Raw genomic sequence first — 18,826 nt, 5'->3', positions numbered from 1 at the left:
CAACCCACCACTCACTCTCCGAGAAATTCAGGGTCTCCTACACACACTGACCGAGAGAGAGACACAACCCCTCTTTTGCACACACGCCTGAAGACAGTTTAGCCTGAACTGCCTGAATGCAGCACTTGGTACTTGGGTGCCCCGTAATTAGGTTTAGAAGTGGGGGGTTTGGGGAGGTTAAAAAAGCCACCACACGTCTTCCCATTCCTGAGCGGGGTTCTGTTGGGCTCCAGTCCTGTCCCGTGAAAACGGGGGCATGTGTAAGCACGGGTATTTCTGACAAACAGCGTCAGGGCCGCGCTGCTGTAGACTAGGGGACAGCTGTTGCCAGCCCGGCGCTGGGACATTCCTACATACCCCACCCGGCAGTGTTGGATAAGACTCGAACCTCCACCTTTATTAAAATAGAAATCCGTTGTTTAAAATGCTGTTTTTCTCCCCCGTGTAACGTTTAAAACTGGGTTAAATTGTGTTAGCCTCGGTCTGGGGCGCTGGCATGTTCTTTTGTCACTATTTCCCCTGGAATCGGTAAGATTTTCTTTTATTCCTTTGTAGCACTGTCAGGCTTTTCTTATTTCATTTTCTGCCCATCGCCGGGTCTAAACTAGGCACCCCAGGCCTTCCCCAGCTCTCCTTCCCCCTGTCACTTTGCTAAGTAATAATTTCCGTGTCCAATTCCATTTCTTTTCTAGTTCTGAAATCTCTAAGCCATCAGCAAGGAGGATAGTTCACATGAAAACTAATTACACAAAATCAATATTTAATCACAGCCCGGCATCCTGATCCTGCAGAAAAATCCTTTTAAAACTCTACTGCCATATACAAATACTTCTTCTTGGCCGCTTGTTTATAGATCTCATTTTTTTGGCTGGAGTAATTTTCATTTTTATTTTTTTAAATCTATTGACATCTAGGAGATGCGAACACCTGAACGGCCTTAGAGCTGTAGTTTCTCTCTAGATCCTCGGCTTTAAAACAACAACACAAGTATTTGGGGTTGGAAATGCGGTCGCATACCCACAAGTGCCAGAGACGTTCCTCCAGATATTTTTGAAGGCTTTGGATTCAGCCTAACCCAGCCGTAGCGAGCAGCGTGGGAGGGGGAGAACCGGGTCACTTCTACCGCCCCGGCTTGCTTGGCCTGTTTGGTTCAAGCCCCCATGGACAGAGGCCTGGGTTGGGAATAGTTTCGGTGTCACATTTATTTAACGCGCAGTTTAGAAAATACATAGAACGAACCGGACCTACACCGACCTTAAACACGTGTTTAAACGCAGGGTCTAGGTAGTATCTGTATTTCTATTTAAATGAGTTATCGGAACTTTAGTTGAGTTTTTTTAATGTTACCCTGTTGCCAAGATCCCCTTTGACTACCTGATTTCAAAGCTGTCCACCCTTTTTACAAACTTCCACTTGCGGGGCGGGTTTCAGCCCCAGTGGAGAGCCGAAAGAGCCAAACATTTTAACTAAGGTTATTGGGATAAATATTTCATAAAGAGCAGAGCAGATATTAAATTACACTTATTGATTTTGGTATCACAACCCGATTCCTCTCCTTAGCCCCTCTAGACTAATTGATCTCTTAAGGAGGCTTGGCTGTCTGGCCATTACTTTGAATGATAATAATAATAAAAAACACTATAAACGTTACAACAGAAGTCTTGCTTAGACACGCTGGTACTTCGCGTAGCGCTCGAAGCAAGTGGAGGAATAAAGCCCAGCAATAAAATATCGAGCCTGTACTTTGCGCTGGCCGATTCTCGTGCTCCTAACGGGTTTTCAATAGATCCCCCCCCCCCACTTCCCAGTCCTCTTTCCTTGCAACCTGAAACATAAAGGTGGGGAGAAGGGAGGCAGGCGTCTTTCATCCTGGTCAGCCGTCCTGCGCCGAGCCCCTAGCGCTCAGCAGCGGCCGGATGGAGAGAGGAGAATCTGAGATGGGAAATGCGTCTCGAGGCGCGCTGGGGGAGTTCAGCCTCACCCGGAAAACTTACCCTGCACAGAAACAGTGAGCGCGGCCCCGCGGGCAGGCAGCGCTCGCCCGCCGCAGCGGAGGCGAACCTGTGTGAGGTCGGGTGAACATGTCACCCACACCCGGGCACCGCCGCGGGGAGCGGGGGCACCGCGCTGTCAGGCGGCGGCGGCGGCGGCGCACGGAGCCTGTAATGTCACAAACTCTGTCCCACCAAAACCGCCCCCCGTGGCAGCCGGTGTTTGCTTTTACCGCCGGCGATGCGCCCCCGGGACGCCGGCGCCTCACCCGAGAGTGTGACCGCCCGGGCGGGCGCTGCTTAAACGGGACGCGCAGAGATCAGGGCCGGCGGCCGCCTGCGCCCGGCGGGGAGCCCTGCGCGCCCCCGGGGGGCCGGGCGGTGCGTCCCCGCTCCGCGGAGCCAATTGCAGGCGCTAACAAAGGACCCGCTTTCGGGCCGACATGTGTTGATCGCCTAGTTTGCAACGGGGGCTGGAGGGGGAGGGGGTTAAAAGGCCGACAGGCGCGGCCAGAGCCAAGGCCGGGCAGGAAGGTGATGGGCACAGGAGCGCAGGCGGAGCCCGGCTTCCAGGGGCGGCGGAGCTACAGGGGGAAGGAGCCACCTTAACGGAGAGCCCCGCCCCGGGCCCGGAGCATGCGTCCCGCTCATTGGTGCAGCTCTAATGGCTGAAATTGATTGCTGAAATGCAAAACTTGTTGCTGTTTCTCCAGCTCTGGGTGAGAGAGGGAGCGGAAGAGCGGGGAGCGGAGACCCTGCAGCGCCCCAAGCCGGGCACCCTGCACCGCCTGCGGCCGACGGGACCCGCCAGCAGAGGGGAGCGGGGACCCTGCAGCGCCCGAGCCCGGCCGACGGGACCCACCAGGAACCCAGAGCCAGCGCCAGGAGAGCCTCGGTCCGGCCGCCGGGCGGGGAGACGCTCGGAGCGCCCAGCCCCGAGCGCGGCCAGGCGCGGAGAGCGGAGCCCGCCGGGACCCCGCGCCGGGCTGGCCGCTTTGCGAGGCGAGCGGAGAAGCAGAGGCGGAGCCGCGCTCCCAGCGCCTCTGCAGCCCGGCGATGCGGAGCGGAGCTCCCGGGGACTGGAGCCGATGAGCCGCGGAGCCGAGCCCCGCCGGATGTCGGGGAGAGCCGGCCGCCGCACGAGGTGTGAGGGAGCGGGGCGCTCCCAGGCGTAAGTGCCGCGGCCGCTCGGAGAGCCCCGGGCTGCGTGGGGCGGAGGCCCGGACCCAGGCCGGTAGATTTCATTTCCTTGAACTTTGTTTGGAAGCCGGGGCTGACGCTGCCTGCTGCTTCCCCGTGCCCGCCCCGCCCCGCCCGAGCGCATCCCCGCTACGCGCCCCCACGCCCTGGCCACCTGCCCCTGCAAGATGTGAGCGCGGGGACAGCTCCCTGGGGACCCCGGCTCGCCCGCCGCTGCCTGCTGCAGGGACGCCGTAAGTTGGCTTTGACTTTGGGGCGCTCGCTCGCTGCGGTTCCGAGCGCGCTCCTGGCGGAGCCGGTCCGAGTCGCGCACCGGGGCACGCGGGGCGCCATGCCCTGCTGATCCCCAGAAGTATGTTTGGGCTGGAGCAGTTTGAGCCCCAGATCAGCAGCAGAAACGCCGGACAGGGAGAGAGGAACTTTAGCCAGGCCGGACTGACCATGGGCTCTCACTTCAAATCGCCAGCTTTCCACTCCGGGGGCCCCGCGGATCCGGCCATCAGCGCCCTGGGCGAGCCTCCCCTCCTGGGCATGAACATGAACATGGCTGGGGAAGCGTACGGCTTCCACGCTCGGGGACACTCCGAGCTGCATGCAGGGGGGATGCAGGCTCAGCCGGTTCATGGCTTTTTCGGCAACCAGCAGCCTCACCACGGTCATCCCAGCACCCACCACCCGCACCAGCATCACCCGCACTTCAGCGGCAACTTTGGGTCCGATCCCAGCGCCTCCTGCTTGCACGGCGGGCGGCTGATGAGCTACAGCAGCAGCATGGGCAGCCAGCAAGCGTTTGCGGAGGGATATGAACATATGGCCGAGAACCAAGGAGGCGAGGGCTTTGGACAGCAGAGGTCAGGTAACATGCCCGACTTCCAGCACCATAACTCCAGCGCCTCTAACCACGCCGTGCCCGCACCCTGCCTCCCACTGGATCAGTCTCCCAACCGGGCTGCCTCCTTCCACGGGCTTCCAGCCTCCAGCTCCTCGGATTCCCATAGCCTGGAGCAGAGGCGGCTTCCCAACCCGGGAGGCGTCGATTCTTTGGAATACAATTACGCCAGCGATGGCCCTTCAGGACACTTTGATTTGCCCGTGTTTTCTCCTTCCGAGTCTGAGGGGCAGCTTCCTCACTATGGCGCTGGCCGACAAGTTCCTGGGGGTGGCAGTTTCCCTGGCACATCCGTTTTGCCCAGAGCACCAGGCCTCGCGGGGATGTCCAAAGTTCACCCGCAGCAGCAGCACGGTGTATTCTTCGAAAGGTTTGGAGGTGCTCGTAAGATGTCTGTGGGCATGGAGCCTGGGGTTAACGCCAGACATCCCCTGATGCACCAGCAGCCCCAGACCGGTTTGCTGGCCAGACAAAACTCCTGTCCGCCAGCAATCCCTAGGCAACAGCAAGCCGACGCCAATGCGCCCAACCCCGGCTTGCAGGACAATGGGCCCGTACTGCAGAACCAGCACGCCCAGTTTGAATACCCTATTCACAGACTGGAGAACAGGAATATGCACCCGTATACCGATCCCGTGTTTAATATGCAGCCCCCACCTCCGCAGCAGCCACCAAATCAAAGACTGCAACATTTCGACGCCCCGTACATGAGCGTGGCCAAGAGGCCGAGGTTTGACTTCCCCAGCTCCCCCGCCGTCGACAGGTGCGCGGCCTGGAGCAACCCTCTGCACGGCGCCGGCATGGAAAACCACCTGTCGCCTTCCGCCTACCCCGGCCTGGCGGGCGAGTTCACGCCGCCGGCGCCCGAGAGCTTTGCCCCGGGCCCGCCGCTCCAGCACCCGGGCCCCGACCCGCAGGCCCTGCAGCAGCGCCAGAACGCCGCCCTCATGATCAAGCAGATGGCCTCCCGCAGCCAGCAGCAGAGACTCGGGCCGCCCAGCCTGCAGCAGCTGGGGCACCACGGGGACCTCGGCCAGAGCGGCCTGGGCCACGCGGGCCCCGTCGGGACCATGCCGCAGCCCGGCTTCGAGCGCGAGAGCGGCGGCCGCGGGCCCGGCTTCGAGCCGCCCGCCCCGCACCTGGCCCAAGACAGCGGCTGGTTCCCGGGGCCGCCCCCGCCGGGGGGGGAGCTGCTGCCCCCGCCGCCGCCCCCGCCGCGGCGCCTGGGCGGGCCCGCCGAGCCCGGCCCGCACGAGCTCGGCCTGGCGCCCGGCGGCTCCGGCCTGCTCTTCCGGCCGGCCGCGGGCGCGCTGGGGCTGGCGGGGGAGGGGCGCGGGCCGGCCCTGCACTCCCCGGGCGTCCACGCCCCGTTCGGCGCCGGCCTGGCCCCGCTGCCCTCCCCGGGCGCCGGCGGCGGCGTGGGGCTGCCCAGCGCGCCCGCCGAGCGCCGGCCGCCGGCCGACTTCGCCGCGCCCCCGCTGGGCGGCCCGGCGGGCTTCGGCTTCGGCGCCTCGGGCCGCCCGGCCCCGCCGCCCAGCGCCAGCGGCTCGCCCGGCGCCTTCCCGCCGCCCGAGTTCCCGCCGGCGCCGCGCGCCGCCGCCGCCAGCAAGCTGGGCGCGCTGTCGCTGGGCTCCTTCGCCAAGCCGGCCAAGGAGGCCGCGTTCGGGCAGAGCTGCCTGGCCGCGCTCTCCACCGCCTGCCAGAACATGATCGCCAGCCTGGGCGCGCCCAACCTGCACGTCACCTTCGCCAAGCGCGGCCCGCCCGAGGCCCGGCGCAAGCCCGGCCCGCCCGAGCCCGACGGCGGCGCCGCGCCCGGCCCCGCGCCCGGCCCGGACTTCTTCCCCGCCAAGGCCGCGCCCGAGGCCAGCCTCTCGCCCGGCTTCCCGCCCGAGGCCGCGCCGGGCGGCGAGGGCAAGGCGGCGGCGGCGGCGGGTGGGCGCGGGCGGGGCCGGCGGAAGCGGGACAGCGGCCACGTCAGCCCGGGCGGCTTCTTCGACAAGTTCCCGCCGGCCGAGGGCGGCGGCGCGGCCAGCCCCGGCCCCGGCCCCGGCGCCCCGCCCGCCGCGCACGACCGGCCGCTGGCCTCGCCCTCCTGGGCCAAGGGCGGCGAGCGGCCGCGGGGCGAGCAGCCCGACCTCCTGGCCTCGCTGGACAGCGGCCTCCCGAGCGCCAGCCAGTCGGACGGCGGCTCCCCGCGCGGGGACTTCCCCGCCGAGCCCAGCCCCGCCTACGGCCACGAGGACGAGGTCTCCTCCAGCTCCGACGGCGGCCCGGCCAAGCCCCCCACGCGCAGCCCGCTGCTGGGCGGCTCCCCGCCGCAGGCGCTGCTGGGCGGCCAGAAGCCGCTGGCCCTGGGCCTGCTCGGCGGCCCGGGCCCGGCCCCGGACAGCTACGGGCTGGGCGGCGGCGGCGGCGGCGGCCACCCGGGCACCCCGGGCCTGGAGCAGGTGCGCACCCCGGGCAGCAGCTCGGCGCAGGACGAGATCCACCCGCTGGAGATCCTGCAGGCGCAGATCCAGCTCCAGCGGCAGCAGTTCAGCATCTCCGAAGACCAGCCGCTGGGCATGAAGAGCAAAAAGGCCGAGTGCCCCAGCCAGAACGGGGAGGGCGAGCTGAACAGCTGTTGCTCGGATACCGGCAAAGGTGCCATGAGCACGATAGACCTGGACTCTCTGATGGCGGAGCATAACTCTACCTGGTACATGCCTAGCGAGAAGTCCTTGATGGAGGGGCAGGAGGAGGACAAGCCTATGGCACCGTGGGAGAAGTCGAAGCCCCAGAATCCCAGCAAAGAAGGTATCCGTTTCTAGTCCCTTTCTGAGCATGAATTTAGGCTGGTGGCACGCGTTGCTCTCTCCAAAAGTTTGCCTAATTCTAATGCGTGGCGGGGACCTTCCTCCCGCTTGGCTGAGGGCCCGATAAGGGGAACAGGGCTGCTTGGGGTTCCCCTCCTGCCCGTGGAGCTCCTTAGGTGGTGCGTGTTAAGCTGGAGTCAGGTGGGCCGTCTGTCCTGTTGTTCTGCAGTTTTTCCACCATCCCGAGCAGGTCAGTTTCTAGTTAAAACACAACAGGCTTTCGGCACCCACTATTTCTAGAAGCACTGTTGAATATGGAAATGTAATGACCTAATCGGGGTTGGTAAAGAGGCGTTAGGATTGTCACCTCTCTCTCTCTGCAACACCCTAGATAAACTCCTGACTCTTGCGTAGGGACCTGCTAATAGGAAATGCATAGCTAACAGCAGTTTGCTTGGATTGTTGCTTTCCAAGACTAGGTTGGGCATCCCTTCATACACAAAGGAACAATTGTTCCGCTGTGAACTCGAAAGAGGAAAATATGTTTGGTGGGGAATTTAACAGGGGAGTTACCGGTAGGTTAGGTAGGTGATCAGTGACTTAGGGAACCTTTGCTGGTTTGGGTGAATGGACTCCACAGATCAGATTAGGAACAAAACACCGCCCCTCCCCTATAAACCTACACACTTAGAGCTTCATTGACTAAATGAATGGTGGCTCTTTGCTACTTAAAACAAACAGAACTCTTACTGTAGAAGAAGCAGACAATCGGTTTCTTTACAGCTTTCAGGATGATGGCTTTAAAATCGTAACTTGTTTGTGCCCATAACACTTTAATTCTAATTTCAATTAGGCAGTATTCTAAGCCATGTAATTTCTGTGTTAACATGGGTGAATTCAACTATTTTTTTCATATTGGATTAATTAAGCAGGGAAAGTTTAAATGTACATGGCAAGTGTTCAGATGGGGCTCTCAGTTTAATTTGCAGAAATACATATATTGACAGAAGAGAACTTCCTGCTGTGGGAATGTTTACTTTTGAATATATATATGTATTTTCTGTATTATAAAGGTTTTGGTGAATCCAGCAAAAACGTGTTTGGTGTCAATGTTACATAGTCTCTGTTTCTAAGTATTTTCCTGTTTATCTTTTAAAGATGTGGTGCTGAGCTAAGAAGTTTCTACCATTGTTAACATAAAGAAAATAAAATCAGACTCAGTGTCTGTCAATATAAAACCATGCTTAGTTGACAGATGTTTAATATCAACATTTAGTTTTCATTCTTGGTTTTCTTTATTATCTAGAGGGCATTATAATGCTAAGATGAAAAAAATACATGGGTGGAAAACAGTTTTAGTTATAAAAGCTCCTTAACAAAGATTTCAGATTTAATCATTTCCATTTTATCAAAGCCGTTTTTTCTAAGCTCATTGATTTAAGGGGTGTGTGTGTTTGCGCACCCTTCCCCCACATACTATATATGTAAAATTGTCTATATGTATGCACCTCTGCGCGCGTGTGTGTATTTTATATCATGTATACACATACATGTATCATGTATTTTATGTTGGTGATTCATTTTGCTAACGTTAGGCTGGTTCAGATCTATTTTCACGATCTCCTCTTAAGAGCCATTTTTGTAGTACCCTTGATTGACTTTGGAATTTAGGTAAAGAGAGATGTTATTAAAATGAAAATGGAGTTTGGGTGGTTTGAAAACTCCATAACTTCATACTTCCAGTTCTGGTGGGCTTTCCTGCTTTCGTTTTCTGAAGCATGAATGCTGGCCCCCACTGTTTGTCTCTTTGTTCATGTTTAATGCCCAGCACTAGAGACTCTCATTTGAAGCCGGAGTGCTTAGCATGCACAGCAGACTCTAGGAAACGCATCAGCATTCTCCATGCTTCACCCAGGCAAGGACATAAATTGGTTTGTTTGGGGCCCTTCTTTCCATTTTTAAATGGAGTTGCACACAGCATCCTTCCTGGCCTCTTCTTTTTTATTGTTTCTTGTACACAACATCTAGATCTGACTGGATCAATAGCTAGTTAGCACAAATCACAGTTCCTGTCAGTTCTACCTTGTCAGACATACACACGCTCATGCACACTCTAATTAAAAGCAGATTGGGGTAAAATGAAACTTAAGTTTTTTAGATTTTAATTTATTGGATTAAAAAAATCTAAGTGAAATATTTTTGGACTTTTTTTGTTACAGCTTGGCTTAATATTACAAGTTTTTCTTGTGTACATGTGACTCTGTGGCAGTGGGTTTTTTTTTTTTGTTTGAGACAACTCCCCTACACACAGTTTGATGTTTTAAAAAATGGACTTGTTTGATAGTCACCAGTACTTTTAAGGAAATAACTCTTCCTTCTCATATAATGATAATCATAAATATTATTACAAGAGCCAGCTCATCACTCTTGTGCTGGTGTTCCTGGAAGGAAAACTAGGTAACTTGTATTCCTGTATAAGGATAAGTTTTAGTACTTAAACCTCTTAACATAAAATAAGATATTGATCTAACTCTATAACACTGCATAGATACATTCATTTCGATTTCCATTTTTACCCCTTGGAAGGTTTAAATGGACCAATTCTTCAAATGAGACAAGTGATATAGATAAGTAGAGAATTAACTTTAATTGTTCTTTGAAATGATAGGAGGCAAAGTAGATGAGTTCTTTTTTTCTGTCACAAAATAAGAATTATTATATTTTTAATTAAATCATATCTTTACGTGCTTGAAGTTGTGTTTAAGAAAGGGGTTTTATTAATCATGTGACTGAAGTTAAACCCATTTTTAGTCAACTGGAATTTGCCTAAAACAATGTAGGTTTCTAAGTATTTCCAGTTGTGCATATACAGAAAATGTATGTAGGTTTCAAACATCACTACTTAGGATCCACACATTAGTAATACTTAATACAGTACAGTGTGAAAGGTTATAAGTTTATTAAAGCATTTAATTTTTTTATACTATTAAAATACTTGTATTTCTGAAGTATAGCGTAACCTCCCTAACAAATATTTTGATTTTTTTTTTTTTAAGTTATACTCACTGGGGTCAGAAAGAACCTCTTCTGTTTTGTACATAACACACAACTACTGTGACATGCATTGATTCTTCTATGGACTTCTTTTGAAGGTTATAAATAGGGTGAATGGAGAAGTTCTAACTCATGGAGCATTGAAGTCAGCATTTCATGTTCTTGAGGCCGTTATCCAAAGTGTGTGTGGTTTTTGTGTTTTTAAGTTTAGTTAGTTCTACTGTGACTACAGGAGCTTTGTTTGTTCAAGTATTTTCTGTCTGTAGAAGGCAACTCTTTAAATATTCAGTTAATACCCACACTAATGGAAGAAACAACTTGTCTAAATAATTGTTGCAGTGACAACAGACTCTTCTTTGCTGATGCTCTGTAGTTTTTTGATAGTGGTACTAGAATGAGTGTTTGTGTGAGTAGTGAATTTAGGGATAGATGACAATAGATAACACCATGCATGTGTACACACACATATGCAACCTGTTTGACATTTTGTGTTTATATATTTGGAAGTTTCATCCTATTAAGATATTATCTTTATTAAGTGTCCTCTTCAGTTAGGAATATTTCCGGTATTAAGTTTTTTGTACTAAAATAACCTTTTTTGAGGTGAATAGTAGGATTTTCCATAAAGCTTAATAGAATTGTATGTCTTCTCTGTGCTATCCACCCGGGATCTAGTGTTGAGGGGTGTTAAAATTGTGTCTGTAGAAATACTGATGACTCTTAAAACCCTAGATAAGTGTAATTAGGAAGAGCCAGACCAAAATCACTTGCAAAGCCCAGGATGAATTGAGTGTGTTTCATTTTACCTAGTTTGATTAAATTAGGAAAACTTTTTACTCCAGTGGAGTTTTGATTAGTACATTCTGGGAGGCCAATAGTTAAGTTCTTGGTTTTTGATCCTCCCCACCCCCACCACTGAAATTTCTAAGGTCCATATCGATGCCTTCACTTGACATTTGCACCACAGGAATATGTAACCTAAAACCACACCGGTGTTAATCAGGGAAAATGAAAATAGATGTGGTTACCCTTTGTGGCTCTTACATTGGTGGTTGCCCATTTTCATTTCCAAGTCCAGCTCGGTACGTTTAATTTCTGATCTTTAGGTTCTTAAATATTTCATAGCAGTAATAAACTTGTCTTTGGAGCAAGCCAACAGACATAAAATGCTAACCAAGCAAACTATTTAAAACTGTACATTTCTACAGCATATTAAAAAAGGACTTAGATTCTTTCTAGATACGGCTGTTAGTCCTTGTCAGATTTTCTTTTAGGTCCCAATACATTCTTTGGTGAGTTTTATTTTAGTAAGCTGCTGACTTATTTAAGAGATTTTACCAAGGGAAATAGATTTGTTTACTAAGACGGAATTTGTCAAATTTCCTGTGCGGCCTTTCAAATGCTGAAATAACATTAAAAGCAACATATGATTTGAAATTGACTTATACTGTAATAAGGACTATAGGAAATGAGTTAACACTGACTAAACTTACTTTATAGCAGTGAAACTATGATTCCTGATGCTATTTTGTTTGCTTGATAAAGGTATTTAAACTTCCATGAGGAATTTTAAGTTACCAGAAATGCAATTATCTTTGCCAAGAAGTTATGTGATATACTCTGCAGATATGAAATATACATCTTTAATAAATGATCTGGGTTAGCTGGCTGATTTATGGGGAGAGACTACTCCCACTGCAGATTGCAATGAAGATTTCATTGTGCATTTAGATTTGGATTTAATATGATCTCTTAAACTTTTCTGATCTCTAAAAATCTAGCAAGGTCGCTCCTGACTGATTTGGCTTCATTTGAATGACAATAGCACTGTTTCATTTACTCTGACCAACCATTAGCTTTGCAGTATAATCTTATAGAAAAATGTTCCTGTTCAGAAGCACTTGCTTCTATTTTATATACTATTAGAGATAAAATATTTGCAGCTTTATATGCCAAATATCAGATGAGACTGGGAATAAGGGTAAGATTTTTAGTATCAATTGCTATAACTATTTTAAAATACTGACATATTTTAATGCAGGAAGTATGTGGATTTATTGGCTTCAGTAACTGTTGTACTTGTCTGTATTTTTCTTAGTCTTGCATTTCTTTTTCTTTAGATTTTTCAGTCCAGAGTAATAGATGATTGGCATGAATTCAGATTTGGCTTGCAGTGTTAGTAGGCTAATCTTTTTTGGTAACAGATTCTGTTATTTTCTAATGACCTATTTGGTTGTGGGATTGCCTGTAACAGGAATATTGTTTAAACTCTGTGTGTGTGTGTGTGAGAGAGATGGAAAGATCGATATATTTAGAATACCCATGGTCTCTTCAAATTGTCACATACAGTGTTAAAGGAACTGGGTGAAACTAGAGGTATAGGTCAAAGCAGAGATTTATTCTGATCTGTGATTCTGTTGCACTATGTTCCTTTTTAATTTTGTATGTGTACTACATGTCTTTCTAACAAATGATCTAGTAGTGTTTGAACCATTTATTATAAAATAGTAATTCCATTTTTTGTAAGACTCTTAAGATATTCTCTTGTTCCGTTGTTACTTCTACCCAACAAATTCTGATTTTTGTAAGGCATTGAACAAAGGAGTGATTAAAAATAAACAGGCTTCCGATGATTGTAACAATTAAATCACAGGCTCTGCAGTCCTCTGGAGAATGGAAGGGTTTTGATACAGCAAAATGCTTTTTTATATATTCATATAAAATTGTAGTACTAGACAAATGTGCATTATTTAGTATTTATATATGTGTATGTTAATGTGCATCTCTGTGTGAAATATGTATGTATATTTTGTGTGTGTGTGTGTGTGTGTGTGTGTGTGTGTGTAATACTGGCTTAGTCAGAACCTGATTATATCAAAGTATGAATTTCTGCATATCCTGCAGGCTGGCTTTATTGTCTTTTTAAAGAGAAGTTTCATGTTGTTCAGTATTTACATTTTTCATTTTAAAAAAAGGATCTGACATCTCCAAAACAGTTGTTATTTGATTCTAACGTATTTAAAATATCTAGAGTAAGAGGTTAATTCTTGGGCAGTGGAATTGTCGCCTGTCTTGTAACTACTGTAAAGGATATTCTTTTCCATATTTTCAGGCTGGAATGCTTTCTGTGCATAATGATTTAGATAATCTATGTCAATTTCAGAATACCAATCTGTAGTGGGAATCTAATTCAACCAGTAGCAATCATTCCATCAGTTTGTTTTGGCTTTTTTTCTTTTTAAAGGAAAAGCCCTTGTATTTTAAAGAAATACAGTGTTTGAGGGTTTTTATTTATTTATTTATTAAAGTAAGACTAATTGAGATTCACTTACTTCAGGGAGACTTTTAAAAGATACACCTTTTGATTAGGGATGTACTTCGAACATGATGATTTGGTAGTTCCCGTTTTCTTAGTCTATATTTTATACTGAGGCTTTTAATTTTGAGATCAGTGACACAGCAGTAGATATCTTATCAGAATTAACATTGAAGATGCTATCACTTTATCTAAGACATACGAAATCCAAGCTGACTCTTCTTGCCATAGTTAAATAGTCCAATTCTTAGTTTTGATTTAAAATGGATGTTAAACAGAATTTTCCTCAATATTTTGTAGCTGGATCCCACACTTGGCCCATGTTGATAATCCTAATAATTTAGACAAAAATTTTGTAGTTGGCTGCTTTATCTTCCTGAGACACTTAAGCCATCTTTTCTGTTGAAATGTTGATAATTAGTAATGTAAAAACCACTGTTTTCTTTCCTTTTGCGGAAGAACACCACAAAGAGGTTTCTTGCAATGTGAAGTATGTTTAAGGATTATATGCAAGAGTTGCAAAGTTAAATACCTTTTAAATGTAAGGCTGTGAATTTAACAGCTGGAGGTCTAATCCATTAATTTTAACAAGATGACTTTCTTAATACTTCAAAGAGAACATTTTTAGATGATACTGGATTGCCAAAAAAAAAAAAAATCCACAAAACATCCAGCCTTTGTTTCACTCTTCTGCTTTCAAATGACAAAAGCCCACTTATGCGAGGAAGGCATTAATGTGTTCCTTAATTGGCGTAATCAGTTGAGAGTTTTTTTAACTGCACTTGGTCAGTGTTGCACTAAATATATGTTTTAAAAAAAGAGAGCCATTTGTTTTATTAGTCTTTTTCTGACACTTAATTTCATATATCTGTAACAGTGCAGGGGTTGGTTTAGGAGACGTAGAATTTGTGTTGTGTTCAACAGCAAAGGATAATGAGTTTGTATCTCTTCAGGGTTTAAGTGTATAGTGTAGCCCTTTTAGATCGGAGCAGTGCTAATCCAAATACTATCATTTCCAAAGAAAGTTTTCTCTTGACTATATTAGACAGTAACAGATTCAGCATAAGCGAGTCTTATTTAAAACTATTTCATTCCCAAAGGTACACACTGCATTGGTTACTAGTAGTTACTGAAAACAAGACATTTCTTGTCTTTGTGTGTTTAACTTTACTGGAAGCATCATTCATGCGTGCTAATAAAATTTTTGCAAATTTGTCTTTATTTCTGTATAGTATTTTAACAAAAAATGTAGTGCACGAAGTTGCAGTGTCTAGATTTCTATTAGGTTTTGAGGTTTGTCTGAAGAAGCCTACTCTGGCTCGGTATGCAGAAATCTGGTCATGTTTAAGTGCTCCAATGATAGATTTTGCATTAAAGTAAATATAGTTCATTTGAGATTAAATGCAAAAATAACAAATGTACAAGCCCTAAAGAATTCTGCTGGTGCCTCACTGCAGAATGTTTTATTAGACATTGCACTTACCATCTTTTCCCTGTAAGCTAGTTTACTTGAACTTTTGTGCATTTGATTTATTTTATCTTGCTATGTGCAGTGTTTGAAGCACCTGAAAAATTAGATGATGTGAAATGAGTTACAAGCTAATTCCCCCCCCCCCCCCCCCCGGTTTGTTTGGCCACTTCTTGGTCATTTTCCCAGGAAAGCATTTAATCATTCAGTTGTTTTGAAATGGCATTTTTATATGGTAAAATGATGTTTTAAAATTAAGGCCAATAGTCATGAAATATTTTAGAGAGTTTGTATTGCTAATGAAAAGATTATACTAAGGGTGAAGAAGGGCTGATCCCAAGAAATATTGGGCTTTTTTAGTTAAAAATGAAACAAATATAAAACAACTTTTTGGTTTAGAATCCAGACTTTTAATTCAATGAGTGAGGCAAAATGCCTCCCCCCCAATGTAATTGTAAAGATTTAATACCTTTTACTATTTTATATTTTCTCTTAGAATCAGTTCTTTGGTGAAAGTGCAACATGAGGAAGTTGATGCATTCTCTCTCTCTCTCTCTCTCTCTCTCTCAACTAAGGATTATAATTATCTGGTTAGAATCTTAGGGTTTTGCATTTTTTTCCCCCCAGAAAAGCTCTTTCGCATTTTTACATCATCTCCCATTTCAGTGACATTTTGTGCCTTTTGGTGTTGTGTGTGAGAAATGACAGAAAGGGAAGGATGGGAGTAATTGAAGGAAATTCTAAAAAGTAAAATAAAAATGCACTGTAACCACTTAACTGCTTCTGGAGAGACTATGCTGCATGTGTTCTACTATGCGCTGTTCTGGATGCAACTTTTATTGTCTAGGATATACCAGCCAGAGTGAACAGAAAATATGTATGTGGGTAGTCAGTCTCTTGGCTAGATGGCACAGTTGATCAATTCATTACCATTTGGCTTGTGGTGACTTGAGTTTATATTTGCTTTTGATCATAATGGAATCTATTTTAAAAAGGTTTCCACTCTATTATTATTTAAAATAATTTTTAGAGAGCTATAAATTGACATGGGCACTTCATAGTGCCCTTTTCAAACTTAAGAGCTCTTCCCCACCCTGAATGATTTACAGCCCCAGTAAGAGAAGATAATCAAATCCAACACAAGAGAAGATACTGGGCAATCCATAGTGTGTATGCAGCCATGTGACAAAATGACCACACAGAACCAATTTAATTATTGCATGGTACAGAGCAGCCAAACATTTTTAACTTGGACGAAACATGACCAACCTTGTACTCCTGTTTTGAAAACAAAATGAAAGCAATGTTCTGGAAAGCAAAATAGTTCCAATCAGTATGAGGACTTCTGTGCTGTAATGGCCTTCCCCACCCCTAAATATAGACACATGGTGCTCTTTTTATGGTCACTGGAGCAGCCAGCACACCATCTTTCTGTGCTCTTCTCATATAATTCCTTAGCTTTAGCAGCAGAGGAAAAACAGGACCACTTGAAATACAATTAAGACTGGGATGGCTGTTTTGAGATAGGAAAGATTACAGAAGAACAGGCAGAAGCAAAATCCTTCATATTTTTTGTTCCAGTCAAGGGAGAGTTTCAGAACATCAACTTTTAGTTAATTCTAGCTGTCAAAAAATGGGTATCGGTTATCTGGATTTCTGACTGTGCTGAGAGATGGAGGCAATGAACATGTAAAAAGTTACAAAACTGAAACCTAAAGAAACCCCCAAATCCTTGGAGTTAATCACAGTTTTAACTTCTCTGTGCACATAATTGTATCAAATGTTCTAGATAAAGAAAGGTGTTTAGTGGACACATCATTCTAATGCACTTCATTGGTTTTGCTTTCTTGGACTGATGGACATCCAAGAAATGACACATGCATGTTTTCAGAAATGAAGAGTGTAGCTTGCTGCTCTTACTTGGACTGGGTCTCAGATATCCACTATTGGAGGCAAGATTTGTCGTTAGTTCTAGTTCTGAATTCTTTGCCATTGGCAAATGGAAATATAATTTGACCTAGCTTTGTTGCCAAAATAGAAGCCAAGATTCACAGCACTAGCTGCTGACAGATCTGTTGCTTTTATAATTTGTTTGTGTTTTCTTGAGAGAGCGATTACTTTCTAGTTCAAATAATTACCCAAAGCCTCTCACATTTGGATAATTTATTTTAAACCTCTTTATACAAATGACTTTCAGATATTTTCCATCACAGAAAGAGTAGGTTGAAAATCTCTTCCTTGAATCAGACAGATACGAACATCAAGAACTGGAAAAACATGCAGTTGGAGAGATGGTGATACAATGACATTTTTATGTCTACCTATTAAGCATAATGGAGGGTTGGTTGCTGGCCCTAAATTTGGAACGGTCTTTATCTAAACCCTTAAAACAGAAATAGTTTCCTGTAATTACTGTATTGCAGGGAGGACTACAGCTAGGTAAATGGGATAAAAACTGTTACCTGTCCAATTGTATCAGCCATAATTACTGTATTTCTGAACTTCTGTTTTCAGAGATAAAATGTATTGCTATGGTTGTCAAAAATAAATAGGTTAAAAGAAGACGCAGAGATGAGGAATATCAAATGAATAATGCTCAGAAAATGGTTTAGTCTTACCTCTATTTTTTGGCGATTATTACTTTATCTCAAAGGTTTAGGATCAAATGTTTTTGGTTTTTTTTTAAATACGTGCACACTGGATTGTTTTTATGTTGGTCAAATTTAGGATACTGAGGTATAAAATTTAGAACTGAGGATCTTTTGTCAGTTTCATGTTAATATCTAATCCTGTTGTTCAGGCAAAGCCTAATTAAACAGGCCTGTTCAGTTCTGGGTTCTGTTTTTACTTTTTGATGGAGCGTATTTCTGCTGCTTGTTGTATGTGGATAAGGCCACAACATTAGGACAGTGGTCATTTGCTTGAAATTGTTTAGATTATATTCATTTTCAGATTGAAGGAACCCTAGTTTTAATGGGAGAGGAGCAATTGTTTATAGTAATTAAAATAGTTTTTCGTATCCTACATTTTGTTTTGTCTTTGTACATAGTGGTAACGTTGGATTCCTAACTTACCACAGCAAGAAAAAATCCTGTATAATTTTCAAAGCGGTAGTGCCACTTGATTGTGGTATTTGATCATATTGGGCGCATATATTCAATCGAACAATAGCTGTTCCTAGTTCAGGTCTGAAAAAGGAACCAGAAAAAATTGCTTTAAAATTTTGTAAAGCAGGTTTGGTGTGTTTCTCCTTTCCCCTCCCTATCACCTTGCAAAATGTACTTTACTTCTCTCCCACCCCCTGCCCCCCGCATGGAATAGATTTTAAAGGGTTTTCTTTTTAATGGTTTTTGACGACTGCTCTTGCTTTCAGTAGTGATCTGGCCCAAATAAAAATGGCGAGGAGTGCCCATTACTGAGCTGCAAAAGAATGGGTTATGCCGAAAAACCATTTAGATAAAAATGTAATTTTCCCTTCCACATTCAGTGCTAAGAATTAATAGTACATTCTTCCTAAGTGGGCACTTTTATATTATATTTTTGCCTTTAATGAAATTCTTTCCTAAACAGGAGTGTTTCATTTAAAACTTTAAAACAAAATTGATCTCTCTTTATCCCTTCAGAACTGGTGCCCCAGATTTTTCAGCAATTTTTTTCTCTAGTTAAATCCTGCTGAAAAGTATCCTGGAATTTTGTTGAAACTCTTTTTATGTTGGGTCCAAAGGTGTATGATTCAAATATTAGCACAGTTTGATTCTTCCTTGCTTCTTCAGGAACTAAGTTACTTTGCATTTCTTATGTATGAAATTTTGTATCTTCATTTGTGCCTTTTGATTGATTGATCTGAATGTCAATTGTGTTCTTACCGGCTTTGTTAGGCGCACTCAGCCCCTGGCCAGAAAGCAATGAAGACACCAATATGTCACTTACTCGTTTTTCCAAGAAATACTACAAAAGAGGAAATATGAAAGTCAAAGGTTAGATGGTTTACTTTGTGGTCACTACCTAGTTTATTTGTGTGTGCGTATTGGATAATAATCCATTTTAATAAATCTTGAGCACTGATGGTTCACTTAAATGCATTATTATACTATGAGTGCATTGTTTTGT

General features: G+C 46.0%; 1 protein-coding gene across 4 annotated transcripts in view; it reads left to right on the top strand.

The window, feature by feature from the left end:
* The first annotated feature begins 2,524 nt into the window (after positions 1-2,524).
* Positions 2,525-18,826, top strand: part of MN1 (MN1 proto-oncogene, transcriptional regulator) — a 190,170-nt gene continuing 173,868 nt past the window's right edge. For 3 of the 4 annotated variants that reach the window (XR_006285993.1, XM_043529377.1, XM_027820796.3), the window contains exon 1: positions 2,525-6,879. Coding sequence is in view for 3 of the 4 variants with exons in the window: in XM_043529377.1 (XP_043385312.1) it covers positions 3,546-6,879 (3,334 nt within the window). In the remaining variant the exon portion in view is untranslated. Of the gene's footprint in view, positions 6,880-18,594; positions 18,694-18,826 lie in introns of all 4 variants that reach the window. The other variant, XM_043529376.1, reaches the window with a different exon arrangement.

This window comes from Chelonia mydas, chromosome 15 (assembly GCF_015237465.2).
Source record: "Chelonia mydas isolate rCheMyd1 chromosome 15, rCheMyd1.pri.v2, whole genome shotgun sequence".
NCBI lineage: Eukaryota > Metazoa > Chordata > Testudines > Cheloniidae > Chelonia > Chelonia mydas.
Note: the sequence above shows the minus strand (reverse complement) of the source record. Positions and strands in the feature narration are given on the sequence as shown.